The 25,855-nt window shown below is 40.4% G+C and overlaps 1 protein-coding gene across 8 annotated transcripts in view; it reads left to right on the top strand.

Annotated features, from left to right (window-relative positions):
• MYPN (myopalladin) overlaps window positions 1–25,855 on the top strand; it is a 109,393-nt gene that overhangs the window by 32,713 nt on the left and 50,825 nt on the right. For all 8 annotated transcript variants that reach the window (XR_007189975.1, XR_007189974.2, XR_006410098.2 and 5 more), the window contains 4 exons: window positions 13,728–13,903; window positions 16,517–16,568; window positions 20,362–20,476; window positions 21,604–21,675. Coding sequence is in view for 5 of the 8 variants with exons in the window: in XM_044386117.3 (XP_044242052.1) it covers window positions 13,728–13,903; window positions 16,517–16,568; window positions 20,362–20,476; window positions 21,604–21,675 (415 nt within the window). In the remaining 3 variants the exon portion in view is untranslated. The remainder of the gene's footprint in view (window positions 1–13,727; window positions 13,904–16,516; window positions 16,569–20,361; window positions 20,477–21,603; window positions 21,676–25,855) is intronic.

Raw genomic sequence — 25,855 nt, 5'->3', positions numbered from 1 at the left:
GAAGAAGTAGGCAGAGGGATGGGTCCTTTTAGGCCAGGTCAATTTAACATGCTCATATAAAGGCACAGATGCTGGAAGAGTACTATTTTTATATGACAGGGAAGAGACTGACCTAACCTGAAAAGATAGTAGCACCAGATGATTTTGCAGAGCCTTGAAAGCAAAACAGAATAGTTGAGACTTGGTTTCAAAGCCACCTGGAAACCATTTATAAGGTTGTGTATAGGGAAGTACCAAGATGAAAGGGAGCATTTAAGTAGAATTAGTCTGGAAGGATGAGATAGACTTGAAAAGAATGAAGCGAGTAGGCCGCTGAAGAAGCTGTGGAAGCTATCCCGGGCGTCAGATGCTCTGATCGGATTTGAATGGGGACAGTGGGAAAGCAGAGAAAAGCTGTGAGTAAGATTTAGAAGAAAAGAAATCAAGCCAAACTTGGTGGCTGACTGGATAGGAAGGATGAGTAAAAAACGTTAATCCACATGTTTGAAGCTGGGTACCTGAGAGAATATTGGGGTCACTAGCAAGGACTAAGAAAGTGGAAGAGTGACTAACTTACGGTGGAGGTTGATGATTTGAGTCTGAGGAGACCGAGGGACGATATCCAATAGGCAGTTGGTAAAGCAGGACTGAAGGTCAAATGAGAGCGTAGTGGAACTGGAGACATTCCAAGGAATGACCTGGACACTGGGAAATCTGGACACAATATCTCTGTAATTACAAAGGGACTATATATAAACAGGTAACACTTGGAACTAACTTCTACTAGTGCCAGAGAGGAGTAGTGTTCTCCAACATTCTTTTAGCAGTAACTCCTCCTCCCAGTTTTCTCCTGGCAATGAATCTGTTACATGTTATCCCAACACACACACACACACTTTTTTTTTTTTTAAGATTTTATTTATTTATTTGACAGAGAGAGACAGCCAGCGAGAGAGGGAACACAAGCAGGGGGAGTGGGAGAGGAAGAAGCAGGCTCCCAGCGGAGAAGCCTGATGTGGGGCTCGATCTCAGAACGCCGGGATCACGCCCTGAGCCAAAGGCAGATGCTTAAGGACTGCGCCACCCAGGCGCCGCCCCCCCCCCCCCCCCCCCCCCCGTCCCCGACACACACACACTTTTTAAGGATAAAATTAGAGCCTTTGAGATTGAAGAGCATTGGGGCGGAAGAAGCCTGAAACTCCTGAGGCATCTCCACAGAACCCAGGAGCACAGCTTTTGATCCAGAGAATACCTTACAAAAATAATAATGAGACATTTTGGTTTGCCACATAGGAACGTGGCAGTCCATCAGAAAAGTACCCTTTTCACTGTTTTTGCAAGAAAATGTAATAAGCGAACTTGGCAACCGAAGGCTCCCCTTGTATCTGGTCGCCCCTCTGTGTAACCAGTATGCTCTCCATGCTCTTGTAACTCTGGTTTAGCAAATTGAAAAATCGTTTTTGGCGTATTTGTTGATTTCCAAGTTAATCGGGCAGAAATTGCTTTGTGTTGTAGAGGGGAGATCCTACATCGCTGAAGGCAGCGTTTTGGAAAAGTTTGTTCATCTTGGACGTGGCTTCGCTGGAGGAAGTGCCTTAGAAAATGAAACATATTCATGCATTACCCACAGAGGAAAGAGTCTGTAGGAATTCACGGCAAATGGCTGTGATCCCTTTTTGTATCCTGCCTTCAAATTCTTTTCCCAGGAATGTGCAGCTGGGTCACACTAAGTATGTTTGCTTGTACGCAAACTTTTGAAATGGCACAAATTTACCCTTTACAGGCATCAGTGCCTGCTTTGGCTGTTTAGTTTTGCTATTGTTACTTCTGGACAGTAGCCTGCAAATGACATGCTCAGGAAATAAATTAGTTACAAAGACAAAGGATATTTGAAATGGCACAGGGGAACTATAAAAATATAATTATAAAAAATTAGATATGATAGATAGTCTAAAATATTATACAAATATTTTGAAATATTACATTATTTAGGGGCTTTTTCTTCTACCTTTTGGGAAAATCTAGATGCCTTCATTCATTCATTTATCTAACCAATAGTAAATGCCTACTATGTGCCATGTATTGTTATAGGCACTAAGATTAAAACAGCAACAACTAGAAAAAAAATTCCTGCCTTCATGAAGCTTAGGGTCTAGTAAGGAACATAGACAATAAACAAAAATTCCCCAAGTTATTATGTAAGTACAATTGTGATAAATGTGACAGAAGAGGGTGCATATAGTAAAGGCACCAAACTTCGTAGGTAGGCTGGGGAAGGTTTTCTTAAAAAGTGGTATTTAAGCTGAGAAATAAAAGATCCCTAGGAGTTAGCCCAGCAAAGTGGGGCTTGGGGAAAATTGTGTCAGGGTGAGGGAATAGCAAATTTGAAGCTCTTAAGACTGCAAGACCATTGCTGACTTTAAGGAATTGAAGGGACTAACGTCACCAGAACACAGAGTGAGGAGGAAGTGGTTTGAGATCAGTCCAGAGAGGGGGCAGGGTCTTCCTTTTGAGTGCCTCCTAGAATCTGCTGCTCGAAGTGGGTTCCTGGACCAGCTGGTCAGCATCATCTGGCACCTCGGTGAATATGCAGGTTTGCAGGCTCCACCTTATAGCTACCGAATCAGGATCTCTAAAAGTGAGGCCCAAACATCTGTGTTGTAACAAACTGCTGTTTGCCGCTGTGCTGAGAATGTTTGCAGTTTCTTCGGAGACTTCCTCAGCGGGAGGGCCCTTCCCCACACTCTGTCCCTTGACCCAGATGTTGCGATCTCCAGGTAACTTTTTAGTACCGGCTCCTCAGTTCTCACTCCCACAGTACACTCCTTCCACTCTCTGCTGGAATCCCCTCACCCTTGTAGGTGGTTCTTTGAGGCGAGTTCTGTTTTGAGATGGAACACCAGGCTAGTTTCTGTGGTGTCCACTCGGCCCATGGGAAAACCCACATCTTTGCCCCGTGAACTTTGGAAATGTAGGCTGCTTCCACTGAAGCCCTCTCTCTTGTCCTTCCCTCTTGGGCAATACTAAAGTTCTTTTCACCTTAAAAGTTTCTGAGGCAAGAATTGGGTATAAGCCTCTGTACGCCCCCAGACTCCAGAGGCTATAAGTCAAGCTCTCCAAGGGCTTCTATAGAAGTTCTTGCCATTGCCTAACAGCTTTCTTTAATCAGTCTCTTGACTTCACATATACTCCCAAAGTGGACACAGATCACCAGACTGAATTGTCTGAACCATCTTCTAAAGCATATTTTGAATAGATACTGAAGAATGTGTGTGTGTGTGTGTGTGTGTGTGTGTGTGTTCATGGGATAAGAATAATAGCACAAATATCTTGTGCCCACATTACCATTATTTTTAAGACTGCTGTCTTCCTAATCCAATCCCTTCCTCCCCTCTCAGAAGTCACCACTAGCTCAAATCTTGTGTTTTGTCTTTAAATTTTTCTTAACATTTTTTCTTCATAGTTTTACAACATATTTTTACGTCCCTAAACAATATTGGTATGGAAGTATTTACAAGTGAAATGACACAAAATCCTAGACTTACATTAAAATAATTCAAGGTGGGGAAAAAGGGGAGAATATAAAAGAAATACATTTGCCATTTGTTGATAAGGTATTGAAGTTAAGAGATATGTGGATGGTGGTTCATTATACAGTATCTCTACTTTGTGTATGTTTGACAGTTTCCATAATAAAAAGTTTTTTTAAAATATTAGTGAAATTTACATATTTTAAATTTTTTATGTAAGTGGAATCATGATGTTTATATTCTTCTGCTGCTTGAATTTTTTTCTCCCAAAACTATATCCATGATGTTGCATGTAATTCTAATTCACGCATTTTCATCGCTATATAGCATTTCACCGTAAGGTTAGGGGATTGTATTGTTGATGTACATTTGGTTTGTTTCTAGTTTTTTTTCCTAGTACGAACAATCTTATTATAAACATCCTAGGCATGGAATTGCCTTTTACATAAAATAAAACATACAATAATGTTTAGGGGCACCTCGGTGGCTCTGTCAGTTGTTCACCTGATTCTTGGTTTCAGCTCAGGTCATGATCTCAGGGTTGTGAGATGGAGCCCCAAGTTGGGCTCTGCACTCAGCAGGGAGTCACCCTGAGATTCTCTCTTTCCCTTTCCCTCTGCCCCTACTCCTTACTCATTCCCTCCCTCTCTCTCTCAAAATAAATAAATAAGTCTTTTTTAAAAATAAAATAAAATATTGAGGTTTCATATTCAGGAACATAATATATTTCTCCATCTATTTAGATTACCTAAATAATAAGCCTAAATAATTTTTTCTCTGAGTCTTACAACTCCTTGGCTAGATTTATCCATAAGTACCTCATTTTCATACTGTATAAATGATAGCTTTTTAAAAAAATTACATTCTATGCTTGTTATACAGAGAAATGCAATCCACTTTCGTATCTATTTTTTTCTTTTTTTAAATTTAAATTCAATTAGCCAACATATAACACATCATTAGTTTCAGATATAGTGTTCAATAATTTATCACTTGCATATAACACCCAGCACTCATCACATCATGTGCCCTCCTTAATGCCCATTACCCAGTTACCCCATCCCCCCCACCCACCTGAATATTGGTTTTTCTAACCAACAATCTTGCTACATTCTAGAGCTTTTCTATAGATTTTGGTGTTCTTCCTTTCCAGTCCTGTATCTTATATTTCATTTTCATGACTTATTGAACTGGCTAAGCCCTCCAGTACAATGTCAAAAAGAAATGGTGACACTGGGTATTCTAGTCTTATTTAGAATCTTAAAAGGAATACTTTCCATTTTTCACTCTTACATAAGATTTTGTTGTAGGTTTCTTTTGTTTAGGAAGATTAAGATTTGTTTTAAATCATGAGTGGATGCTGAATGTTATAAAACATTTTTCTGCATCTTTTGAGATCATTATATGATTTTTTCCTTTTATTCTTTTGATGTGGTAAAGAATATTGATTTTATAATGTTAAGCCAAACTTGAATTCTTGGGATAAACAAAATCAACACCATCAAAGTGGTTTGTATAGAAAAATTTATTCTGAAAGATTAACATAGTAAACAGAAGAAAAGAAAAAATTATACTTTAAAATACACAATATTGCAAAGATTCAAGTACATTGCATCAACAAAACTAAAAAATTTGATATGTTCATTTGTTCATTTACTCAATAAAAATTCACTCAGCCCTCACTATGCTTCTGGAACTATTCAAGGCACTTGAAATTCATTAGTAAATAAAGCAGTTTCCTGCCATATTCTGTTCTAGTTGAAGTGAAGGAAATAGATGATAAACAGTAAATTTTATAAATAAGTATATTGTGTAGTAATTTAGTAATAAGTAGTATGAGAAAAAGAAAAGGTAAGAATTCTAGAAGGAGACAATAAGAAGTTTCCAGTCAACCCTATCCAAAGTAATTTACTCCTTTAAAAAATTATTTTAGGAATTGTTTTCATTTTCACTTTATTAATCCTCACTTTGTTCTTAAAATTGGCTAGGTCTTGATATCTTGATATTAACCAAGTGCTTATTTATGTTTCTCTTAAGTTACCAAGAAGTTTCCACGTGGAAGAACTCAGTAAATTTTAATAAAATTTCAAGTAGAGTCTTATCCTCTCCCTTGTACTCCCACAGCCCCATGATTGAAATACAGCCACTGGTCATGAACACTTAAGTTTGTTAACTCAGCAGCAAACGGGACATACAGAACACCGAATTGTGTTGCAAAATCTAACGTAATTTTGAGTTTTGTTAGAAAACGTCTACTGTTATCTTACTGTCCCATATACTCCAGAGTCCAGTGCATTCTGCCTAGGGAAGAGTCACTCTAATGCTTGGAGAGAGCTAAGGATGTCACGAAGTAAATATACTACTTCTGTTTTAGGCCCTACACCCTTCACGTCGGATATCAGGCAGTGTTAGACTAAGCTGGTTAAAGGCAATTCAAGGAAAGTTCTTTTTTAGCCTCCAAACCTTCTTTTTTTTTTTTTAAAGATTTTATTTATTTATTTGACAGAGAGAGAGAGACAGCCAGCGAGAGAGGGAACACAAGCAGGGGGAGTGGGAGAGGAAGAAGCAGGCTCATAGCGGAGGATCCTGATGTGGGGCTCGATCCCAGAACGCCGGGATCACGCCCTGAGCCGAAGGCAGACGCCTAACGACTGCATCACCCAGGCGCCCCATAGCCTCCAAACCTTCTTGAAAATTAAAAACAAAACAAGCTTGAGACTCTAATAATCCTAATTTGAATTCATTCATTTAACATCCATACAGCAAACATCTCTTGGAGCAGCTCTGATATGCCATACACTGTGCTAGGAACCAGATAAACAAGTGATAAAAGAAACAAACATGATTATCTCCTTCCGGTGGTGTTTCCTGTTCGTAAGGGAGAGAAATATTAAACAAATAAACGTACAAGCCACTGTATAATTTAAGTGATAGATAGGTCAGGAAAGGAAACAAACATGGAGAGGCAAGAATAGGAGGTAGGTAGGGACATTGGAAAGGCTGGGGCAGGGCTTAAGAAATGCTCTGAGTAATCGTTCTTTTAATGAGCATTATTGCTGGTGAGTCAGAATAACACATTCAAATTACATTTAGAAGTCGTTAATGTGCTAAAGCAATGAGTCATAACATTTATCCAATCCATATTTTTAATAAAATAGTAACCTAACAGCAGTAACCAAAAATCCAGTTAAATCTGGAAAATGTGTCTCTTCAAGTGTCTTCATTCCCAGGCTTGGTAGCCGGCCAAACCAGCAGATCTGGCAAGCTATCCTCAGTGCACGAAAGCCGGGTCCTTCTTTTTCAGTTAGACCTGCCCTATTTTCCCAGATCACTGACTCATTTCTGCTGCGCCATGAATCACGTCTGGCACCACTGTCATTCTGTGTCATGAGGGTTTGGCGGTCTAAAACACGCACCTTGGGCAGGGCACTCCTGTGAAATCTTTCCCTAACATGGAGAGACGTTTGAAGAGGGTGTTTTCCTCCTTATCTTCTAAAGTCTTGAGGGGAGCTGGATACATTTTAATACTTTTTGAGAAGGCAGCCTGACCAGTGCGCTATTTCTGAGTGGGTCACAGTGTTAAAGTCAGAGTGACGGTTACTGATTGTTTTTTGGGACGGGCTGAAGCTATCCTGCCATCTGAGTAGGACAAAAACGCTTCTGACAGAGAGTTTGGGCATTTGAATCATTCCACTTATCGCGTTCCGGCTTCCAATTGCTCTAGATGTTTCCACTCTCATTTTGGTAAAGAAGAAAAACATTAACTAAGGAAGTGAGATAACCTTATAATGTTTATATAAGGGAAGGGATTTGTTTATTTGTTTTGAAACAATTATTTCTATTTGCTTTATCAAATTAATACAGGTACAGTGCTGAAAAAGTCAAATAACATTAAAGAATAGAGCAGTTTCCTATCTCTTTACCTCTAGATTTCTAAATCATACTCCAGTCGTTTTCATACTTTTTGTTCTCAGGACCCTTTTACAGTCTTAAGAGTTATTGAGGCCCCAAAGAGGTTTTGTCTATGTGAGTTACATCTATAATTATCATATTAGAAATGAAAACTGTTTTAAATAGGTATTTCTTATTCTTTTTTAAATAACAATAATGAACATGCTAATAGAAATTATTTTATGAAAAATAACTGTATTTTCTTTGAAAAAATGTAGTGAGGAGAGTGTCATTCTGTTACATTTCTTGCAAATCTCTGTCGTGGCTGCCTAAGCAGAAGACCGCTAGATTTCTCGTATTTGTTCCTGCCTTCAGTTTGTGGTACTATGTTGGTTGGGTTGAAGTAAATTTTAAAATCTGGCCTTATACATTCAGTTGGAAAAAGGAGGAATATTTCAATAGGCTTTTCAGGTAATGCGGTTATTCCCGTTTGGCACTACATCAACATTCAGCTAGCGGTAGTTTCTTAAACGTCAGTTGCAATGTGAAATCAACCATACCAATGAACTTTTGTACTCTGCTCTACTAAAACCCTTCGTTCATCTTGAACTTTCAATGGCTAATATCATGCATTGGTAATCTGGAAAATGAGTAATGCAGATTTTCCGAATGTTGACACATTTTATTATTTAATATTTTAAAAAATGTATTGATACCATCATTTGATTTTATCAAAAATCTTTAAGTATTGGGAAGCCCTAAATTCACAGTGGGGGATACAAGTTTTCCAAAACTTTAATTTTTCCTTGAAAACTCCAATATTTTCTCTGGCAACAAAGGTATCAGCTATTTTTACTTGAAACAACAGGTTTATTTCATTCATTTGTGAGAAAACATCTGCCAGGTACCCAAGTCTGAATAACCATAATTTGTCAGTTGTTCTTTCAAGTTAAAATATTGTTCCATGCATTTAATGCTTAGTTCAACTCAAAAAATTACACAAGTGCTCTTCCATATCCTGGAGAAATGCTTTATGTTGCTTCCCATTTCACCACTCAGAATGTTAAAAAGATATGGGCTCAAGGTTGAGATTTAATAGAAGTAATGATTCGTACTGCTTCACTGAGGATATTTTTAAGTGAAACTGAAATTTTTTTAACTGTGAGTATGGAGGTGAGGAACACAGTGACCACAAGTCAATTTTTGCCCGTGCCCTAATTCGTGCTGCTGGAGCACCAGCAGTTTTACCCACTGTGGCTTTTGCACCATCAGTGTAAATGTCAACACAGTGGAAAGGCAAATGATATTTTAATATTATATAAAAATAGCTTTGTCTTCACAGAATGTGAACTACACCTTGAGAACTGTAATGCGCTTGTACCACAATTGCTTGGCACAGATGTTAACTATTTTCTATTGACTGTTCCAGAAGATGGGGGTTCAGCACGCCTTTACTCAACCAGCACCTCTGTTTTTTCACTGCCTCAATGTAATCATATCACAATGTTGTTTAAAAAATATTTTATGTGGGGCACTTGGGTGGCTCAGTTGATTAAGCGACTGACTCTTGATTTCAGCTCAGGTCCTGATCTCATCTGGCCCACTTGCACACTCTCTCTTTCTATCAAAAAAAAAAAGTTAATATTTACTTTCTTCTTACTATGTAAGTATTATTCACTGACAACCCAGGTAGGGTAAAATGAATGTTTTGTTGCTTGTACACTGTTTGTTTGTTTGTTTGTTTGTTTGTTTTGGCCTGGAGTCGATTCCTGTCTTTTTTTTTTTTTTATGTGCTTAGTTCTGTGGTTCTATCACAAATTTGTCTCAATTCTCCAATAAATTTACAAAGTGTCTCCTAAATATTCCGTTTCATACAGTTGAGCCATTAGGTCCATTTGTTCTAATATGGAGCAGCTGCTTACGCAGCCAGCAACTCAGCCTTCATCCCAGCACATCCCCTAACTTTCGGAAGACAGGATGTGACCTGCCATGGGGATCCCAATGCTTATTTCCCGAACTTGAAGTCAATTACCCTATTTTAAGTTCTCTTCCCTGTTATTCATGTGTTTCCACACCCCAAACTCCTGTCTCCAAATTCTGAAACCTATAGGGCTGTGCGGTACAAATTGGCTTCTTTCAATGACATCCCCAAACAGGCACTTGATTTTCAGATTCCTCGACTCTCCTGGCTCCTCAATCAGCCTTCCTCCTTCCAAAAGTTCTTGAGGTCTCAGTTCTACTCTTGTCTCCCTTCTCATTCTTTTGGTTCTTGTGCCTTTATACCTTTTAAAAATTCCTTTATTGTCATTTTAGGGGCACTTCGGGAGAGGAGTAAAGATAAAGACGTGCTTAATCCATCACATTTGACTGGATGTTCACTGTATTTAGGACGACACATGCTCTGAGGGTTTGTTCAGATAAGCTCCTCAGGGTCTTTTTCTTTTTAAGATTTTATTTATTTATTTATTTGAGAGACAGAGAGAGGGCATGAGCTAGGGGAGGGGCAGAGGGAGAAGGAGAAGCAGATGCCCCACCATGCAGGGAGCTCGACAACGCGGGGCTGGATCCCAGGACCCTGAGATCATGACTTGAGCCGAAGGCAGGCACTTCACTGACTGAGACACCCAAGTGCCCCGTAAGATCCTTGGGGTCTTATTGAGATTTATGCCTTGGAGATTTATGAACCCATTTCAGCAGCCACATCTAACACTGTCACAGCAGATCAAAAACTGGCCTAGAATTTGATGAATTTTTAATAACAAAATTCTTACAAAATATTAACTATCAATTCTTTCTATCATTTGGTCTTTCAACAAATCCAACACATATTTTCTGAATATCTACCATGTGTCAGGGCACTGTTGTAGGTGTTGGCATTACAGTGGTGAATAAAACTAATAAGGTTCTGTCATGGACACTTTACAATCCGGTGGTGGGGGGGGGTGGACACAAACAATGCAAAGTGAACTGATTTCAGATAACAAGTACTGTGAAGATAACAAAAGAGGGTAGTATGATAGAGTGACTGAGGATAAGGGGACTGCATTAGGGGAGGATGGTCAGGGAAGGCCTCCCCAAGGATGTGACATTTGAGCTGAGGCCTGCCTGACTGATGAGAAGGACCTGTTGGGGAAAGGTCTGGGGAATAAGATTTCAGGAAGAAAAAAAAAAAAAAAAAAGATTTCAGGAAGAAAAAAATCCTAACGTGGAGAATATTTTAATGTGTTTGCGAAGTAGAAAAAAGATCGATGTGGTTAGAACATAGTGAAGGAGGTATCCAGAAGTCAGGGCTGGAAAGACGGATTGGGAGGCAATCCCAAATAGAGGTGATAATTGAGATTATGGGATGAGATAAGATGGCCAACGGAGAGAATATACAGAGAACTGTACAAGAGCACATGAAGTGGTTCCCTACCTTCAAAGAATTTACGATCTGGTGAAATTGGTGGAAGAAGACAAATCCCCCAAATCGAGAATAACAAAGACAGTGTATCATCAAGCCTTGCATGACATAGTACAGGTTTAAAAAAAAAAAAAAGTGAAGTTAAAAAAGTAAGTTAAGTTAGAAAAGGTAACAGTCATCAAGAATTGATGGTAAAAGGTCTTTTGTATAGGAGGTGATATCTGAGCCAAACTGATGGATGAGTTACCTTTACAGCAGAGGAAGAGAATCTCAGATAGAAAAACATGAGCAGAGACTTGAATGTTGGGGTAAATATGATGTATTTATGCAAGAGTAGAGAACAGCTTGACTGTTGAGAAGTAGTTGAGTGGGTGAATTTGCTTTGGAATCTTGCTTAATCAATAGTGGGAGGGAGGAATTAAAACACTGAATGGCTGGATCTGAAATTACGGTAAAGATTAGCAATTGCCAGGACTCCTTAATTTTTGACATTGAATAGTGGTAACACCTCCCCACTTTTTATTATGATGTTGATGAATAATTATTATTTCAAGAAATGAAAACAATATAAAAGGGGTACAGTGAGATATCTTGCTCCTATCTGTCTTCATCTGCCTTATTTCCCCTCCTTCCCCATAGGGAGCCACTTTCGATTTTCGTTTAGATCTTTATGCAAATGCAAATAGCATGATTATACCTTATTTTTTGTCCCCTGAGTTAGTTTCCTTGGGCTATTGTAACAAGGTGCCACAAACTGGGTAAAATAAACTCTCAGTTTTAGAGGTTAGAAGTCCAAAACCAATGTGTCACCAGGGCCATGCTCTGAGACTCTGGGCAGACTCCTTTCTTGTCTCTTCTAGCTCATGGTGGTGCCTGTCAGTTCCTGGCTCGCAACTGCCTCAGTCCAATCCCTGCCTCTGCCATCACATGCCATTTTCTCTGTGTGTCTCTGTCTTCACATAGGGTTTTCCTCTTCTTAAGGAACCCATTCACACTGGATTAGGACCCATCCTAGTAATTTCACTGTAACTTGATTATGTCTGCTGAGACCCTATTTCCAAATAAGGTCATATTCACCAGTACTGGCATTTAGGCTTCAACATATCCTTTGGGGAAAGATTATTCAGCCCCAACAACCCACATATTTTACACCAACACTCCATATTCACTATCCCATACCTTCCTGTTCAAATTTTAACTATGTATCTTGGGGTTCTTTCCATATCGATGCATAGTGATCTTTCTCAATCTTTTTTCACAGTTGCACAGTGTTCTACTATGCTGCTGCACCATGGTTTATTTCATAGGACCCCTAATGATGGACACCAGTCTTTTACTATTTAAATGAGAAACGTGTACATTTGTCATTTTGTATGCATGCAAGTGTATCTGTGTGAAGGATTCACACAAGTGGAATTGTTGGGTCCAAAGATAAACGCATCTGTAATCTTGGCAGATATTGTCGTATTCCTTTCATAGGGGTTGCACCATTTTGCATTCCTACTAACAGTGGATGACACTCATCAAACTTTTAGAGTTTTGCTAACGTGTAACATAAGAAATTGTATTTTTGTGTAGTTTTGATGTCTTTTTCTCTTATGCACCTCCACATTTTAAACATTATTTTTTTAAAGATGTATTTATTTTAGAGACAGAGAGAGAGAGACAGCACATGTGCATGAGCAGCAGGGAGGGGCAGAAGGAGAGAGGGGGAGAGAAAATCTCCCGGAGACTCCCAGCTGAGCAGGGAGCCCGTTGCAGGGCTCGATCTCACAACGCTGAGATCATGACCTGAACTGAATGAAGAGTCAGATGCTTGACCGACTGAGCCACCCAGGCGCCCCTAAACATTATTGTATGTATTATTTTATGTAAATTTTTGGCCAGAAAAACTATAATAAAAAGATCTAACTTCAAGTATATAGAATCAAAATAAAACACCATAACGTATGGAAACATACTTAACTTAGGTTATTTGCCAAAGTTGGGTCACTACTGAAGACTATGACCCATCCTCCCTACTCTGACGACTCAAGTAACCCAACAAAATAATTTTCATTTAACTAGGTCAGAAGAAATTTCGTAATAGGGAATGAGTGCACTCAACCTCATGAACTTTTTTTTTTTTTAAAGATTTTATTTATTCATTTGACAGAGACAGAGACAGCCAGCGACAGAGGGAACACAAGCAGGGGGAGTGGGAGAGGAAGAAGCAGGCTCATAGCGGAAGAGCCTGATGTGGGGCTCGATCCCATAACGCTGGAATCACGCCCTGAGCCGAAGGCAGACGCTTAACCGCTGTGCCACCCAGGCGCCCCAACCTCATGAACTTTTGATATCCCTTAGATTCTCTCCAAATAAGCAAAGAAGCACTTACTTAATGCATAGTATGGAAAGCTGTATATCTTTTTAGGAGAAGCCAAGTTCCACCTCAAAGACCCTGCTCCTTGTGGTTGGCTGTATTTGCTTTCTCATCCATCTTCTCTCATTGTATCTCTCTTTCTCTCTCTTTTTTTAAAGATTTTATTTATTTGTTTTAGAGAGAGAGAGTGCAAGAGCAGGGGGAGGGTCAGAGGGAGAAGGACAAGCAGACTTTCTGCTGAACACGGAGCCCAACTCAGGGCTTGATCTCACAACCTTGAGATCATGACCTGAGCCAAAACCAAGAGTTGGGCACTTAACTGACTGAGCCACCCAGTACCCCCACTCAGTTGTATCATTCTTAATAGGAGCCATTTCCCAATTTCTTGAATAAAGTGTCACTGTAGTGTGAATACTGCCAACTCTTCTCATTGTTACAATCAAATTATACCATTTAATGTCCTCATTCTAAGTTGTCACAGTTTTCTTCTTAGGGAACATCTGGAGGATCTATGTAATTAATTTTCACACTTGAGTCATGTGCAATATTCCCTTTTTCACAGGTGGTACTGTGAAGGCAAGGAGCTTGAAAATTCCCCAGACATTCATATCGTCCAGGCAGGAAATCTGCACTCGCTGACCATTGCTGAAGCCTTCGAAGAAGACACAGGACGCTATTCCTGCTTTGCCTCTAACATCTACGGGACAGATTCAACCTCTGCTGAGATTTATATAGAAGGTAAAACAAAATCCTCTCAGAGCATGGCCTTTACTGGTAAGACATATATCTGTAATAAATATTTATGAAGGACCTAGTGCACCACACGCTCTTCTAGGCAGTGGGGACAATAGTAGTGAACGAAATAGACAAATTTTCGTGGACAGATGGAATATACACTGTAATGAGAGAGACAAGAAATAAATGAGATAAATAAATAAAATACGTAATATGATAGGTATATGAAATGGTTCTGATCACCAGTTCCAACCTGTGTGTGGCATGTGGGGTTGGGTGTCCTATAATTTAACTCACTTCTAACACCATTTACCTGGGTATAGTGTCACATCCAACAGGTTAAGGGCTTAGTTCTACAAGATTGCTCCTACCTCACTTCAGATACCAATCACAAGTATTAGGCCCCCAGGTTACCCACAACTTCTGTCTCACTTGGCTACAAATTGGAGGTTTCCACAACCCCCTTCTTGAGTTCAATTAATTTGCTAGAGTGGCTCACAGAACTCAGGGAAACACTTGCTTACATTCACCAGTTTATTAAAGGATATGATAAAGGATACAGATGAACAACCAAATGAAGAAATACATAGGGTAAGGTCTGAGAAGGTGGGGAGTGCAAGAGTTTCTATACCTGTAGAGTTGGGGTGTGTCACTCTCCCAGTGTGGATGCATTTGCCAACTTGGAAGCTCTCCATGCTGCTGGGATTTTACGGAGGCTTCCCCACGTAGGCATGATCAATTACTATCTCCACTTCCTGCCCCTCTTCCCTCTCAGGAGGGTGATGGGGAGGGCTGAAAATTCCAAGCAAGCTTCTAATCATGCGTTGGTCTTTCTGGTGACCAGCCCCCATTTAGGAACCATCCAGAGTCACCTCATTAGAACAAAAGATCCTCCTGTGCTCTTATCACTTAGGAATTTATAAGAGTTTTAGGAGCCCTGTGGGGTTCAAAGACAAAATTAGAACAAGATATACTCATGACTTAGGAAATCGTAAGAGTTTTAGCAGCTCTGGGGAACTGGGGGCAGAGACCAGTACATATATTTTCTGTATCTCACAGTATATATAACACTACAGAAGAAACAGAAAGCAAGAGAAAGGGATAGGAAGTACACATGTGTATATTTGTGTGAGCGTGCACGTGCATGGGTGTGTGGGTGGGGGGAGGGGGGTTGTACTTCTACAGATAGGGTGGTCAGGGAAGACCTCACTAACCAGGTGACATGAGTGAGGACCTGGAGGAAGGGAGGGAGGGAGCCACAATGATATTCAAGGCCAAACCACTCTAGGTAGAGAAATCAGTAGTACACCCACCCTGAGGTGGAAGTGAACCTGTGTTTAGGTATAGAGATGAACCAACGTGGCCTGGATGGGGGAGACAAGGAAAAAAGTAACAGATGAAGTCAGAAGTTCAAGATGGGGTAGATGTGGGAGGAGGCAGGTGAACAGATCGCGCTGGTCTTTGTAGGTCATTGTAAGGACTCTGGCTTTTACTCTGAGGGAGATGGGAAGCTGTGGGGGATTCTGAGCAGAAATGTGACATAATCCAACTTAGCTTTTCATGGGGTCACCCTGGCTCCTGGTTGAGAATATACCTCAGGCTGTCAAGGGTAGAAGCAGGGAGACCACTGGGAGCATTGGACAGGCCCTTTACATCAGTACCAAACCTGTATGACTAATTTTAGGGAAGAAATCAATTTGTGTTCCTTATATAGCTACCTAAGTTTTTGTTCCAGTTTCTCTCGTCTCTGGGTTTTTTCTGAGGATCATCCTTTAGCACGTTTATCATCTATAATACCTTCGGTGTGCTTAGGTTTTAGTACGTAAATATTGTATTATTTTGGTAGAAATGCTCCTTCACCAACTAGATTATAAGGCTGGGGCGGTCTCACTCCTTTTTATATCTTTAATACCTTATGGAGTACCAAGTATATAGTAAATATTTGATAAACATTTACTGAATAGATGTATGAATAATGATATTAATGCATAATGCATGATCGAAGTGTTTCATTTGTTTTTACCCTCAAACTTTGGGAGTACAATAAATACCTCCAGATTCAGCTCAGTTATGTCTTCCTGGAATTTACTATCTTGAGAGGTAAATCCGAGATCAAAGCTTTGCTAGCAGTGCTGAGATTGGATAGCTGATTTTTTAATTCGTGGCAACAGAGCTTCCAACACCCCCACTCCCAAGATGAAGTATGACCTGTTAATATTAGCTTGGGCGGAAGAGCATCCACCTACAGCTACAGTGTTTAGAATCCAATGTAATCCCTGCTTTTATTTAATCTGTGTAGGTCAAGAGCGAGAGAATTTATGGACAGCATAAAATGTCTGCAAAAACTGCTCTGTTAGAGGCATCAGCAGGTGTTTTATATACAAGAATATTTGGCATTTAGGCTGGTTCATTTGAACTCTCACTAACTAGCCATGTGACCTTGAACAAGTCCTTCAACTACTTAGGGTCTGTTTCTCATCTGTAAAATTGGGTGTTACTGTAGGAAATCACTAGGTTCCTATCTAGGTCTGCAATTCTATAGGTCTTCAAATGCCTAGGGACTAGTTTAAGAAATTATCATCTTAAAGATTTCATGTCTTGTTTTTACTTTTCCAGGGGTTTCTTCTTCTGACTCAGAAGGGGACCCTAACAAGGAAGAGATGAATCGGTAATTCTAATTTTCTATTTATGGCTTTAGCATCCTCAGAGCCTGAGAAAGCTGCTAATTGGTTTAGTAGAACTTGAAAAGCTGGCTCCAGGTGGCTCCAGGATATGACCTCAAAAAATAAATATTGAGTGGATTTGGAGAACTCTACTTCTTTTGCTTTAAGTCTTGCCTAGAAGAGGAATTTTAATATTCCCAATATATTTTTTTAAGATTTTATTTATTTATTTATTTGACAGAGAGAGAGACAGCCAGCGAGAGAGGGAACACAGGCAGGGGGAGTGGGAGAGGAAGAAGCAGGCTCCCAGCGGGAAAGCCCGATGTGGGGCTTGATCCCAGAACTCCGGGATCACGCCCTGAGCCAAAGGCAGACGCTTAACAACTGAGCTACCCAGGCGCCCCAAATATTCCCAATATTTTAAAAATGAGGTATCACCTATCATCATACTTATATCATCATACTGTATCACTCTTATATCTACAGAGTAAAAAGCAAATAGCCCAGTGCTCCAAAACAATTCATGTTTTGTGACTAAATAATAGTATTCATAAGGACATAAAACATGGTTACCCTAAATTATATATGTGAGTGATCTGAGTAAGTCATAGTCTTTTTGTTAAACAATTACACTGAATACTGAACAAAGTTACATCCATCCATTGTTTACTTTCCCCAACCATCAACTAAGCACCTACTCTATGCCAGGCACTTCGTTAGACACAATGGTTAATAAGAAAAATCAGATATTTCTTACCTTTGAGAGGCTCATAGTCTACTAGAGGGAAGTATATAGCAAATATAGCAAGAGATATATACCAAGCATATAGACAGTAAGAGTAATAAAGTGCAATAGACTATGATGTAACCATGGGCAGGGTGTATCAGACTTGGCACAAAGGTCTCTTAATTGGTTGGGAAAGGAATGAGAGATCAGGAAAGGCTTCACAGAGTTGGTGATCTTGAGCTGAGTCTTCAAAGAACAGTAGGTGGACACCCCCAAACAAGGAAGGAAAGAGCATTTTCAGGCAGAGGAAGCTGTGAACAGAAGGCATGGGACCTGAAACAGATGCAAATTCCATTCCCTGAGATTACGTGAAACAAACAGCAACATTTGGAAGACTGGTTAGAGTTGTTGACTTGTGTTTGCAAATTCTGTCCTCCCCTACAGAGGGGAAGCTCCTTAAGGGCAGAGATCATATCTTATTCTTTAAAATACCTTTGTGTATGCTTACCTTGGAATAATAATTTGCTTTTAGTTTTTGTGCAGATATGAAAATTCATAACCAGAGCAAATGATTTCTCCCTTTTAACTCTCTTCCTTATCATTCTTGCGGCTTTGCGTCAATTCCTCCTTCTTTCCTGCCTCTTTATGCCAGTCACTTCGTTATGGTAGCTCTAGCCCTTTTCTCCCTCTTATGGCCTCCAAACCACAACCGGTTATTCTCTAAAAGATAATTCTGATCCTTCATTTCCCTGACTTAAAAAAATGTATTATCTATGGGGAAATAAAAACCAAGCACAGGGGCGCCTGGGTGGCGCAGTCGTTAAGCGTCTGCCTTCGGCTCAGGGCGTGATCCCGGCGTTCTGGGATCGAGCCCCACGTCAGGCTTCTCCGCTGGGAGCCTGCTTCTTCCTCTCCCACTCCCCCTGCTTGTGTTCCTCTCTCGCTGGCTGTCTCTATCTCTGTCAAATAAATAAATAAAATCTTTAAAAAAAAAAAAAAACCAAGCACAAAATGAACATTAAAAAAAAATTAACATGACACACAAAGCCTGATTGAGTAGAATATCAACCAGGCTTTCCAGCTCCCTCCTACTCCCTTCTGCCACATCAGGCTCTCTACCCTGCTCCCATCTCACTCAAGCAATGTACGGTTTATTTTCACCCCTTTGTTCAAGCTATTCACTAGGAATGCCCTATCTCCTCTGCCTGGAAAACTCCTACATATCCTTCAAGACCCAGTCAAGTTCTCTAATAAACTCCTCCTCCATTGCACATACATACTTCTTCCTCAAGGCCCCTATAACATGGTTTACAAGCCTAATGGGTAGGAATTTTGATATACAAACTTAAATAAGCAAGAAATATCTCAGTTGATTATTTTCTTTAAGTCTACTTTTGGTGATTAGGATTTAGCTTCAGTTCTATGTAATAGATACCCCAAATGACAGTGGCTTAAATAAGACAGATATTTATTTCCCATTTACATAAACATAGGGATTTGGCTGGTAGAATGGCTCTACATTTCACTGGGTTCCAGTTGGCTTCTGGCTTCATCTCATTCTAAGGAATAGCCTCATCTTAGTCTCAGACTGCAGGAATAAAGGGCATTCCCCATCCCCTTTATAAGGTCATTTCTCTTAGCTCAGCATACATCACTATCATTCATATCGCATGACCAGAGAATAGTCCTGTGGCCACACCTAGCTTAAGGAAGGTCAGGAAATGCAGTCTTTATTTGGAATAGCCATGTAAAGAAATCAGAAATTCTATTACTGTAGAAAAAGAAAATGGATGCTTTGGGGACACTGATAGCCTCTGCATCAATACATAATTCTGCTTCTGAGACCCCATCCTTCTTGGCTGGGAAAAAATTCAATCACTCCTTATTGGGCATCCCTTTCCTCCTCCGTGGCTATACAAAGATGATAGATATAGATATAGACATAGAAATCATGTTTGATATTGAACACTACTCTAAGCATCTTACATGAATTACCATATTTAACCCTTACAAAAACCCTTTGAAGTAAGAATTATTATTTCCCCATTTTAGAGATGAAGAAGCTGAGGCAGAGGAAGGTAACAACTGGACAAAAGGGAAGCCCATCTTGTCATCAGTCATCTACCCATAAGATATGGGTGGGAGGCCTATGTCCCAGACTTCAAGGTCCCTTCAAGTCCAGTGCTTTGTTGCTTCCTGACATGCTTGGGTACTGACACGCTTAGTAAGACTGGGAGCTCTTTAACCAGACGGGTTGCCATCCCCTCTGAACTCTGGTTCTCCCTCTTGTCAGGTTCTCTGACAAGATCCTCAGATGTCTTTCCTCTCCACAGCAAAACTAAAATAATCTCCCTTTCACAGTCTTCTTATGAATATTTCCTGGCTCTCTTGCCCTTCAAATAAGCTTTTTAATTTAATTTAATTTGTGTAAACTTGAAGAGCTTGTTGACTCAGGCTATTTCTGCTTTATGCCATGCCAAAATCCCAGAAGCAAAAGTTTATAAAGCCTGGCCTTTCACTTGGAATCGAAGGGGAAGGGAAAATACAGAGGAAAATACAGCAACAACAAAAAATCTCAAAAAATTATCTTCTGCACTTGTCTTGAACCTCAGTTAGCTATGAATATTCTTGAGTCCCCAGCTGAGAAACAACTAACTCAAGGACAGTAGTGGCGTCCCATCACCTTCCTGTTGACATTGCCTATCAAAGTGTATAGTAAAGAGGGGCACCTGGGTGGCTTAGTTGGTTAAGTGTCTGCCTTTGGCTCAGGTCATGGTCTCGGGCTCCTGGAATCGAGTCCCACATCCATCTCTCTGCTCAGGGGAAGTCTGCTTCTCCCACTCAGTCTCCTCTCACCCTCCCTCTGTGCACCCTCTCTCTCAAATAAGTAAATAAATAAAATCTTTTTTAAAGTGTGTAGTAAAGAAATGTAAGCATTTGTGGAACATTGTTGAACAAATATTTTTAGTACATCTAACTGTAAGAAGTGATGATAGTCCTAGCTTTTCTGAAAGAATTTTCAAAAACGATGATAGGTCTGTTTTAAAATCTATATTTTAATCATTTCTCAGAATCCAGAAGCTAAAAGAGGGGTCATCTACTCCTACTACTTCTGCAGCCATTCCTTCAGCAGTACCCCAAGCCCAGCATGTGGTGGCCCAGCCCAGGGTGTCAACGATCCAACAGGTACAAGAGTCTAAGTGAACCACAGCTGCCATGGACTGTGACAGGCAGGCACCGTGACCATGGCCATCTTGTATGACATGATTGTACTCTCCTCTGTTGCAACTTCATGACTTTGGGCAACACATTTCCATGGTCATGATAATGGCTTCGTACTTCAGATGTAGGATATCAGCGTTTCTTATTATTTCCAGAACGTATTCTCTAGCTTCCTAGGCAAATTTCACAGGAAAACAGGCTCTTTATTAGTTAGTCTGTGATCCAGTTTAACGAAGGGCATTGATTACGTATACAAAGAGCTACTAGCTCTCACAGTGGCCCAGGCAGGAAAACTCTAAATCATGAAACTCAGTTTCGTAGAGCTGCAAATAATTCTATTTTCTAAGATACAGCACCCATGAAATGCTTTTTTTAGAAAGCATTAAATGCTCTCATTCTTCAAGTTAATGATGATAACGATGAACATGATGACGATTATAATGCATGCTTATTGTAAAAACATTCGAAAGACCCAGAAGTATATTCAATAAAAACCTTGGTCAAGGTACTACTCCCATGCCCCAACTCCTCAGAGATACCTCTTGTGAATAATTGGTAGCAGATAGTTCCAGACATTTTCTCTGCATGTATATGAATATATATAATATTTTTAAAATATGAAATCATACTAATCTAAACATATTTGTAATATGTTATTGATATATTTGTTTGTGTATAAGTAAACATTGATCTACAACTTTAAAAAAAATTTAAACAGAGTTTCTTGTTTAATCCATTTAGTAATGCAGAGGGGTCACATTTTAATTCTAATCCAGTAGTTTTCAAGCTGTGATCTGTGGAGACTCAGGTTTTATGGAACTTCCTCAGGGGATTAGGGTTAATTACAACCAATAGAGCTCTCTCTGTATATTGAGGCTATGGGGATGGACAGCACTTACAACCACCAAGACCTAGAAAGAAATACAATCAATTCAGTATCAAATTTGAAGTCTGTGATTCACAGACTTAGAAAATGTCAGTCTTTTGGTTTTGGAGTAATCGTATACACCAAATTCTATAGATTTGTTCTATCTATCATCTAGGTAGTAATCATAGTGACAATGAATCTATTGTTGGTTCCCTTCTAATAGTGTCAGAGCCCTACCAACTATCTGCAAGGATTGGATGGAAAACCTATCATTGCAGCTCCTGTGTTTACAAAGGTAATCAAAATATTACTTCTTTCTGTCATGGCTTTAAACATACCACAGTACCCACACAAAATTCTAGGATCCAAGATTTACTGATTTAGCTCAGAATTTTGGTCTTTTAGAAGTACTGTATAGGGCTTGGGGTTTTTTGGTAGTTGTTACCATGTCATTTCAAGTCCCAGATTCCTAATACAGGTGTGCATAATGAGAGGAATGCCTTCCCACTCGCCACAGTGATCTCTGGGGCCCTCTTATCACTGTTAAATGCAGTAGCCACACCTAGGGGTCAGGTGATACGTTTCTAGCCACTCACTACTCCAAAGGTTTCTCTGGACTTTGAGAAGAATCAGGTTGCAGGCACATGTCTCTCCCGTTCAAGAAGATGGAGTTAAATGATCTTAGGAGGCTTAACATAAAGGAAGACTCTAGGACAAAGAACTTTCTTTTTCTATTCCACGGTATCAACTATTGCGGTGGCATCAAATTCTGAGTCTCATAGTCTTTGTATTCAGAACTGGAAAATTTACTCAAGCACCTTCATTTACAAATGAAAACACAAGGGAGGGCCAGGGACCTGAAGCAGTTTATCCAAGGTCACGAAACTAGTTAGTGGCAGAATCAGGACTAGAAACAAGTTCTCCCAATTCCCTATTATTCCTTCCTTTATATAACGTACTTTATGTGTTGCCCGAGACAATAAATTTAAAGGAGAAAATTGAGTCACATTTTTTTTTGGTATTATGAAGACCACATGGATGAAATCTATACCTGGATTTATAGCTTATCGTTTATACGAATGCCAAACTTAGGCCTAAAGAGATTTTGTCCTGTCAGAGGTATGCTTTAGTTGAGAGCAGTGGTTCTCAATGAGAGTTAACTTTGCCCCCCAAGAGACATTTGCAATGTTTGCAGATATTGTTGGTTGTCACGACTGGGAGACTGTGCTGTTGGCATCCAGAGATGCTGTGAAACATCCCATAACGCATAGAATGACAGCCTCCTGTGGGGTGCCCTGATTGGGTGGGGGCCAGTGGTGTGGGTGGTAAAAAAAAAAATTCACCCAACGCAGAACAAAGGAGATGGAGGTTAATAGACTATACTGCAAGGGAACAGCGGGAAGGACAGCAAAGAAGAGACTGCGAGGCAGTGGGAAGGGGTTATAGAGAGGGTGGAGTGAGGACTTATAGGGATGTACGGAATTTTCCCTTTTATGGTAATCTTAGGTACTATGCCAGGTAGTAAGTAGCCCATTGGTCGGTTAGGAACTATGGCTTAATGAGCCTGTTTGCATTCAGCTCGGTGGTCGCTGTGGGCCCTTTGGCCTTACTCAAGCTTCCACTGCTCAAGCCTGTTGCCTAAAAGCAGCTTCTACACCTCCCACAATAAAGAATTATCCAGCCCAAATTATCAATAGTCCTGAGAAATCATGATTTAGAGCAAAATGGCAAAAATGGCATATTTTCCAAAGAATATTAACCCCGAAGGAAGAGCTAAACACACACCTTCCACGGAAACATCAGTTTTAGGAAAGTTACATCATACCAGCTCATCTAAGATGGTTTTCCAAAATCAACAGAGTCTAGAGTGAGACACGTTTATCCATACCCGTATCAGTTGGGCAGACATTCTTACATGAAGCAAGATGCCTCTCGAATTATCAGGTTTGTTTCTTGAAAGCTGCTTTTGGAATTTCAGCCTTGCTATTTTCAAAGAATTGAGATGGGAAGGCAACATATTTGTGACTTGGAGAATACAAGATTTTGATGAAGAATTATAACTGGACCTTTGTAGAGGGGTGTGTGCGTGTGGCTGTGCGCGGGCGCATGGGTGTAATACAGCCAATAGAGCTACATCCAATTGTCTCTTATTTCACTACTAAGTCACCTAGCCTTAAAACAGAACTTAAGTGCTGCAGAATGAGGACTTTTTTTTTAAGGATTTTATTTATTTTTTTGAGAGAGCATGAATGGGGGGAGGGACAAGGGGAGAGGGAGACGCAGACGCCCTGCTGAGCAGAGAGCCCAATGCCGGGCTCAATCCCAGGACCCCGAGATCATGACCCAAGCCAAAGGCAGACGCTTAACTGACTGAACCACCCAGGTGCCCCGAATCAGGACATTTTAATTTTTCATGCCCTTTTGTCACACCCCAGAGACAGTGCTGACTCTTCAAAGGCAACTAAAGTCCCCGCTGAAGTGTCCTCTCTCTTCTTCCTCACCGCCACCTGCCCAGCCAGACACCAGACTGGTGTCCTTGTCTCCTGCTCAGTTTCAGAACTTCCCAGGTGTTCTCTCTTCCCGCATCTGAATCACCTGGTGCACGCGGTTGGTACAACATTTAGCGCAGTAATAAAGCTGCTTGCTTTTCTGTCTCTTCCAAGCACCTTGAAGGTTATCTCTAATATCTAGGTAGAAGTCCATGAAGGAAACAATAGGTCCAAAGCTGTTTTTATTATTCCAATAAATGAAATAGGACTTTAGCACTTATTCTTTACATTCAATTTTCATGGACTGGTTAAAAGAATAGGTTAAGCTGCTTTTGTGCGGTGACTCTGATACCTCCTTGCAATTAGATACTCTAATGGGCAGATTCATATTTGCTTTGACAAATAAAAATGGGGAAATGAATTAATCAGTAGTTATATCCTGGTAAACCCATTATTAACTTGAAAATATCATGGGTCCAAATGCATTTAGTAAACCTACCTTTGCCTAGCCTACCTTAAACATGCTCGGAACACTTACATTAGCCTTCAACGGGGCAAAATCATCTCATAGAAAGCCTATTTATTCTTATTTTTTTTCTTTATTTATGTGACACAGAGACAGCCAGCGAGAGAGGGAACACAAGCAGGGGGAGTGGGAGAGGAAGAAGCAGGCTCATAGCAGAGGAGCCTGATGTGGGGCTCGATCCCAGAACGCCGGGATCACGCCCTGAGCCGAAGGCAGACGCTTAACGACTGCGCTACCCAGGCGCCCCATAGAAAGCCTATTTTAAAATAAAGTGTCGGATATCTCATAGAATCTGTTGAATACTGTACTGAAAGTGAAAAACAGAGAGATTTTATGGGTACGGAATGGTTGTCAGGGTGTCGGTTGTTTGCCTTCGGGACTGCGTGGCTAATGGGAAACTGAGACTCCCTGCTCCTGTCCATCCTCACAAGAGAGGATCATACCTGCGATCGCTAAGCCAGGAAAAGATCAAAAGTTCAAATTTTGAAATACAGTTTCTACTGAATGTGTATCACTTGGGCACCATCATAAAGTTGAAAAATCATAAGTTGAACCATCCTAAGTTGGGGACCATCTGTGTGTGCCATTAGATAAATCTCCAAAAGCATTAGGTCCGTGGTGGGAAAACAGTCCTTAACACAAAGACCCAAACTCTAAATAGGCTTTCCCAGCCCTCAGGATATGTGCTTTTGCCTCCATAAATGGGCTCAGGATTGTTCAGACGTGGGGCACAGGGATAGGATAGGCTGTGGCTCAGATTCCAGAGAGACTTAGCAGGAACGGTGTGCTTGGTTAGTTTCCACCAGTGAGGGCAGAATTGAGGTCATAGTTATTGCCAGTGTCAGAAAATTTCTGAGTCGGGGCCACTGATGATGGTAATCACATGGCATGAGCCATGATAACTGATCATATGCATATGATTGTTTGGGTTATTCCTGCTTTATTTGCTTCTTTGGGGACTTCTGGCATTCCAACCCCTCTGACTCATTTTCTATACTGCCCAAAAAGCATTTCTTTGCCAGTAATGTCAAGAAGCCATTTTTCTAAAGCAAAAATTAGCAGAGTTTTATTTAACTCCTTGTGCCTCCTTTGGTGATAGGGAAGTACAAGCATTATTTTCTTTTTAAAGAAGGTTAAAATGAAAAGGAGGGCTGCCCAACAAAACAGTGGTAGCTTGAGAGAAGAATTACCGTATCTAGTTCACCGCTCTACTCCTAGGCGATACCTGTATTTTAAAATATTTTATGGAGATAGACTATCCTCCATCTTCTGTATGGTATCAAATGCACTTTCACTCTATTTATGGGGGAGAAAACAGCGCTCACCCTTCTTGAGTGCGAAGGGAGGTAGATGATCAAATTAAATTAGAATCTTACTGCTACCGCTGCTCCCAGTCCACCAGCAGCTGCCCTGGCCGGCTTTCCAGGCTGCAGCAGCCTGGCTCCAGCTGCTTCAGCAGT

The sequence above is a fragment of the Ursus arctos genome, unplaced genomic scaffold, assembly GCF_023065955.2.
Source record: "Ursus arctos isolate Adak ecotype North America unplaced genomic scaffold, UrsArc2.0 scaffold_7, whole genome shotgun sequence".
NCBI classification, from domain to species: Eukaryota; Metazoa; Chordata; class Mammalia; order Carnivora; family Ursidae; genus Ursus; species Ursus arctos.
Note: the sequence above shows the minus strand (reverse complement) of the source record. Positions and strands in the feature narration are given on the sequence as shown.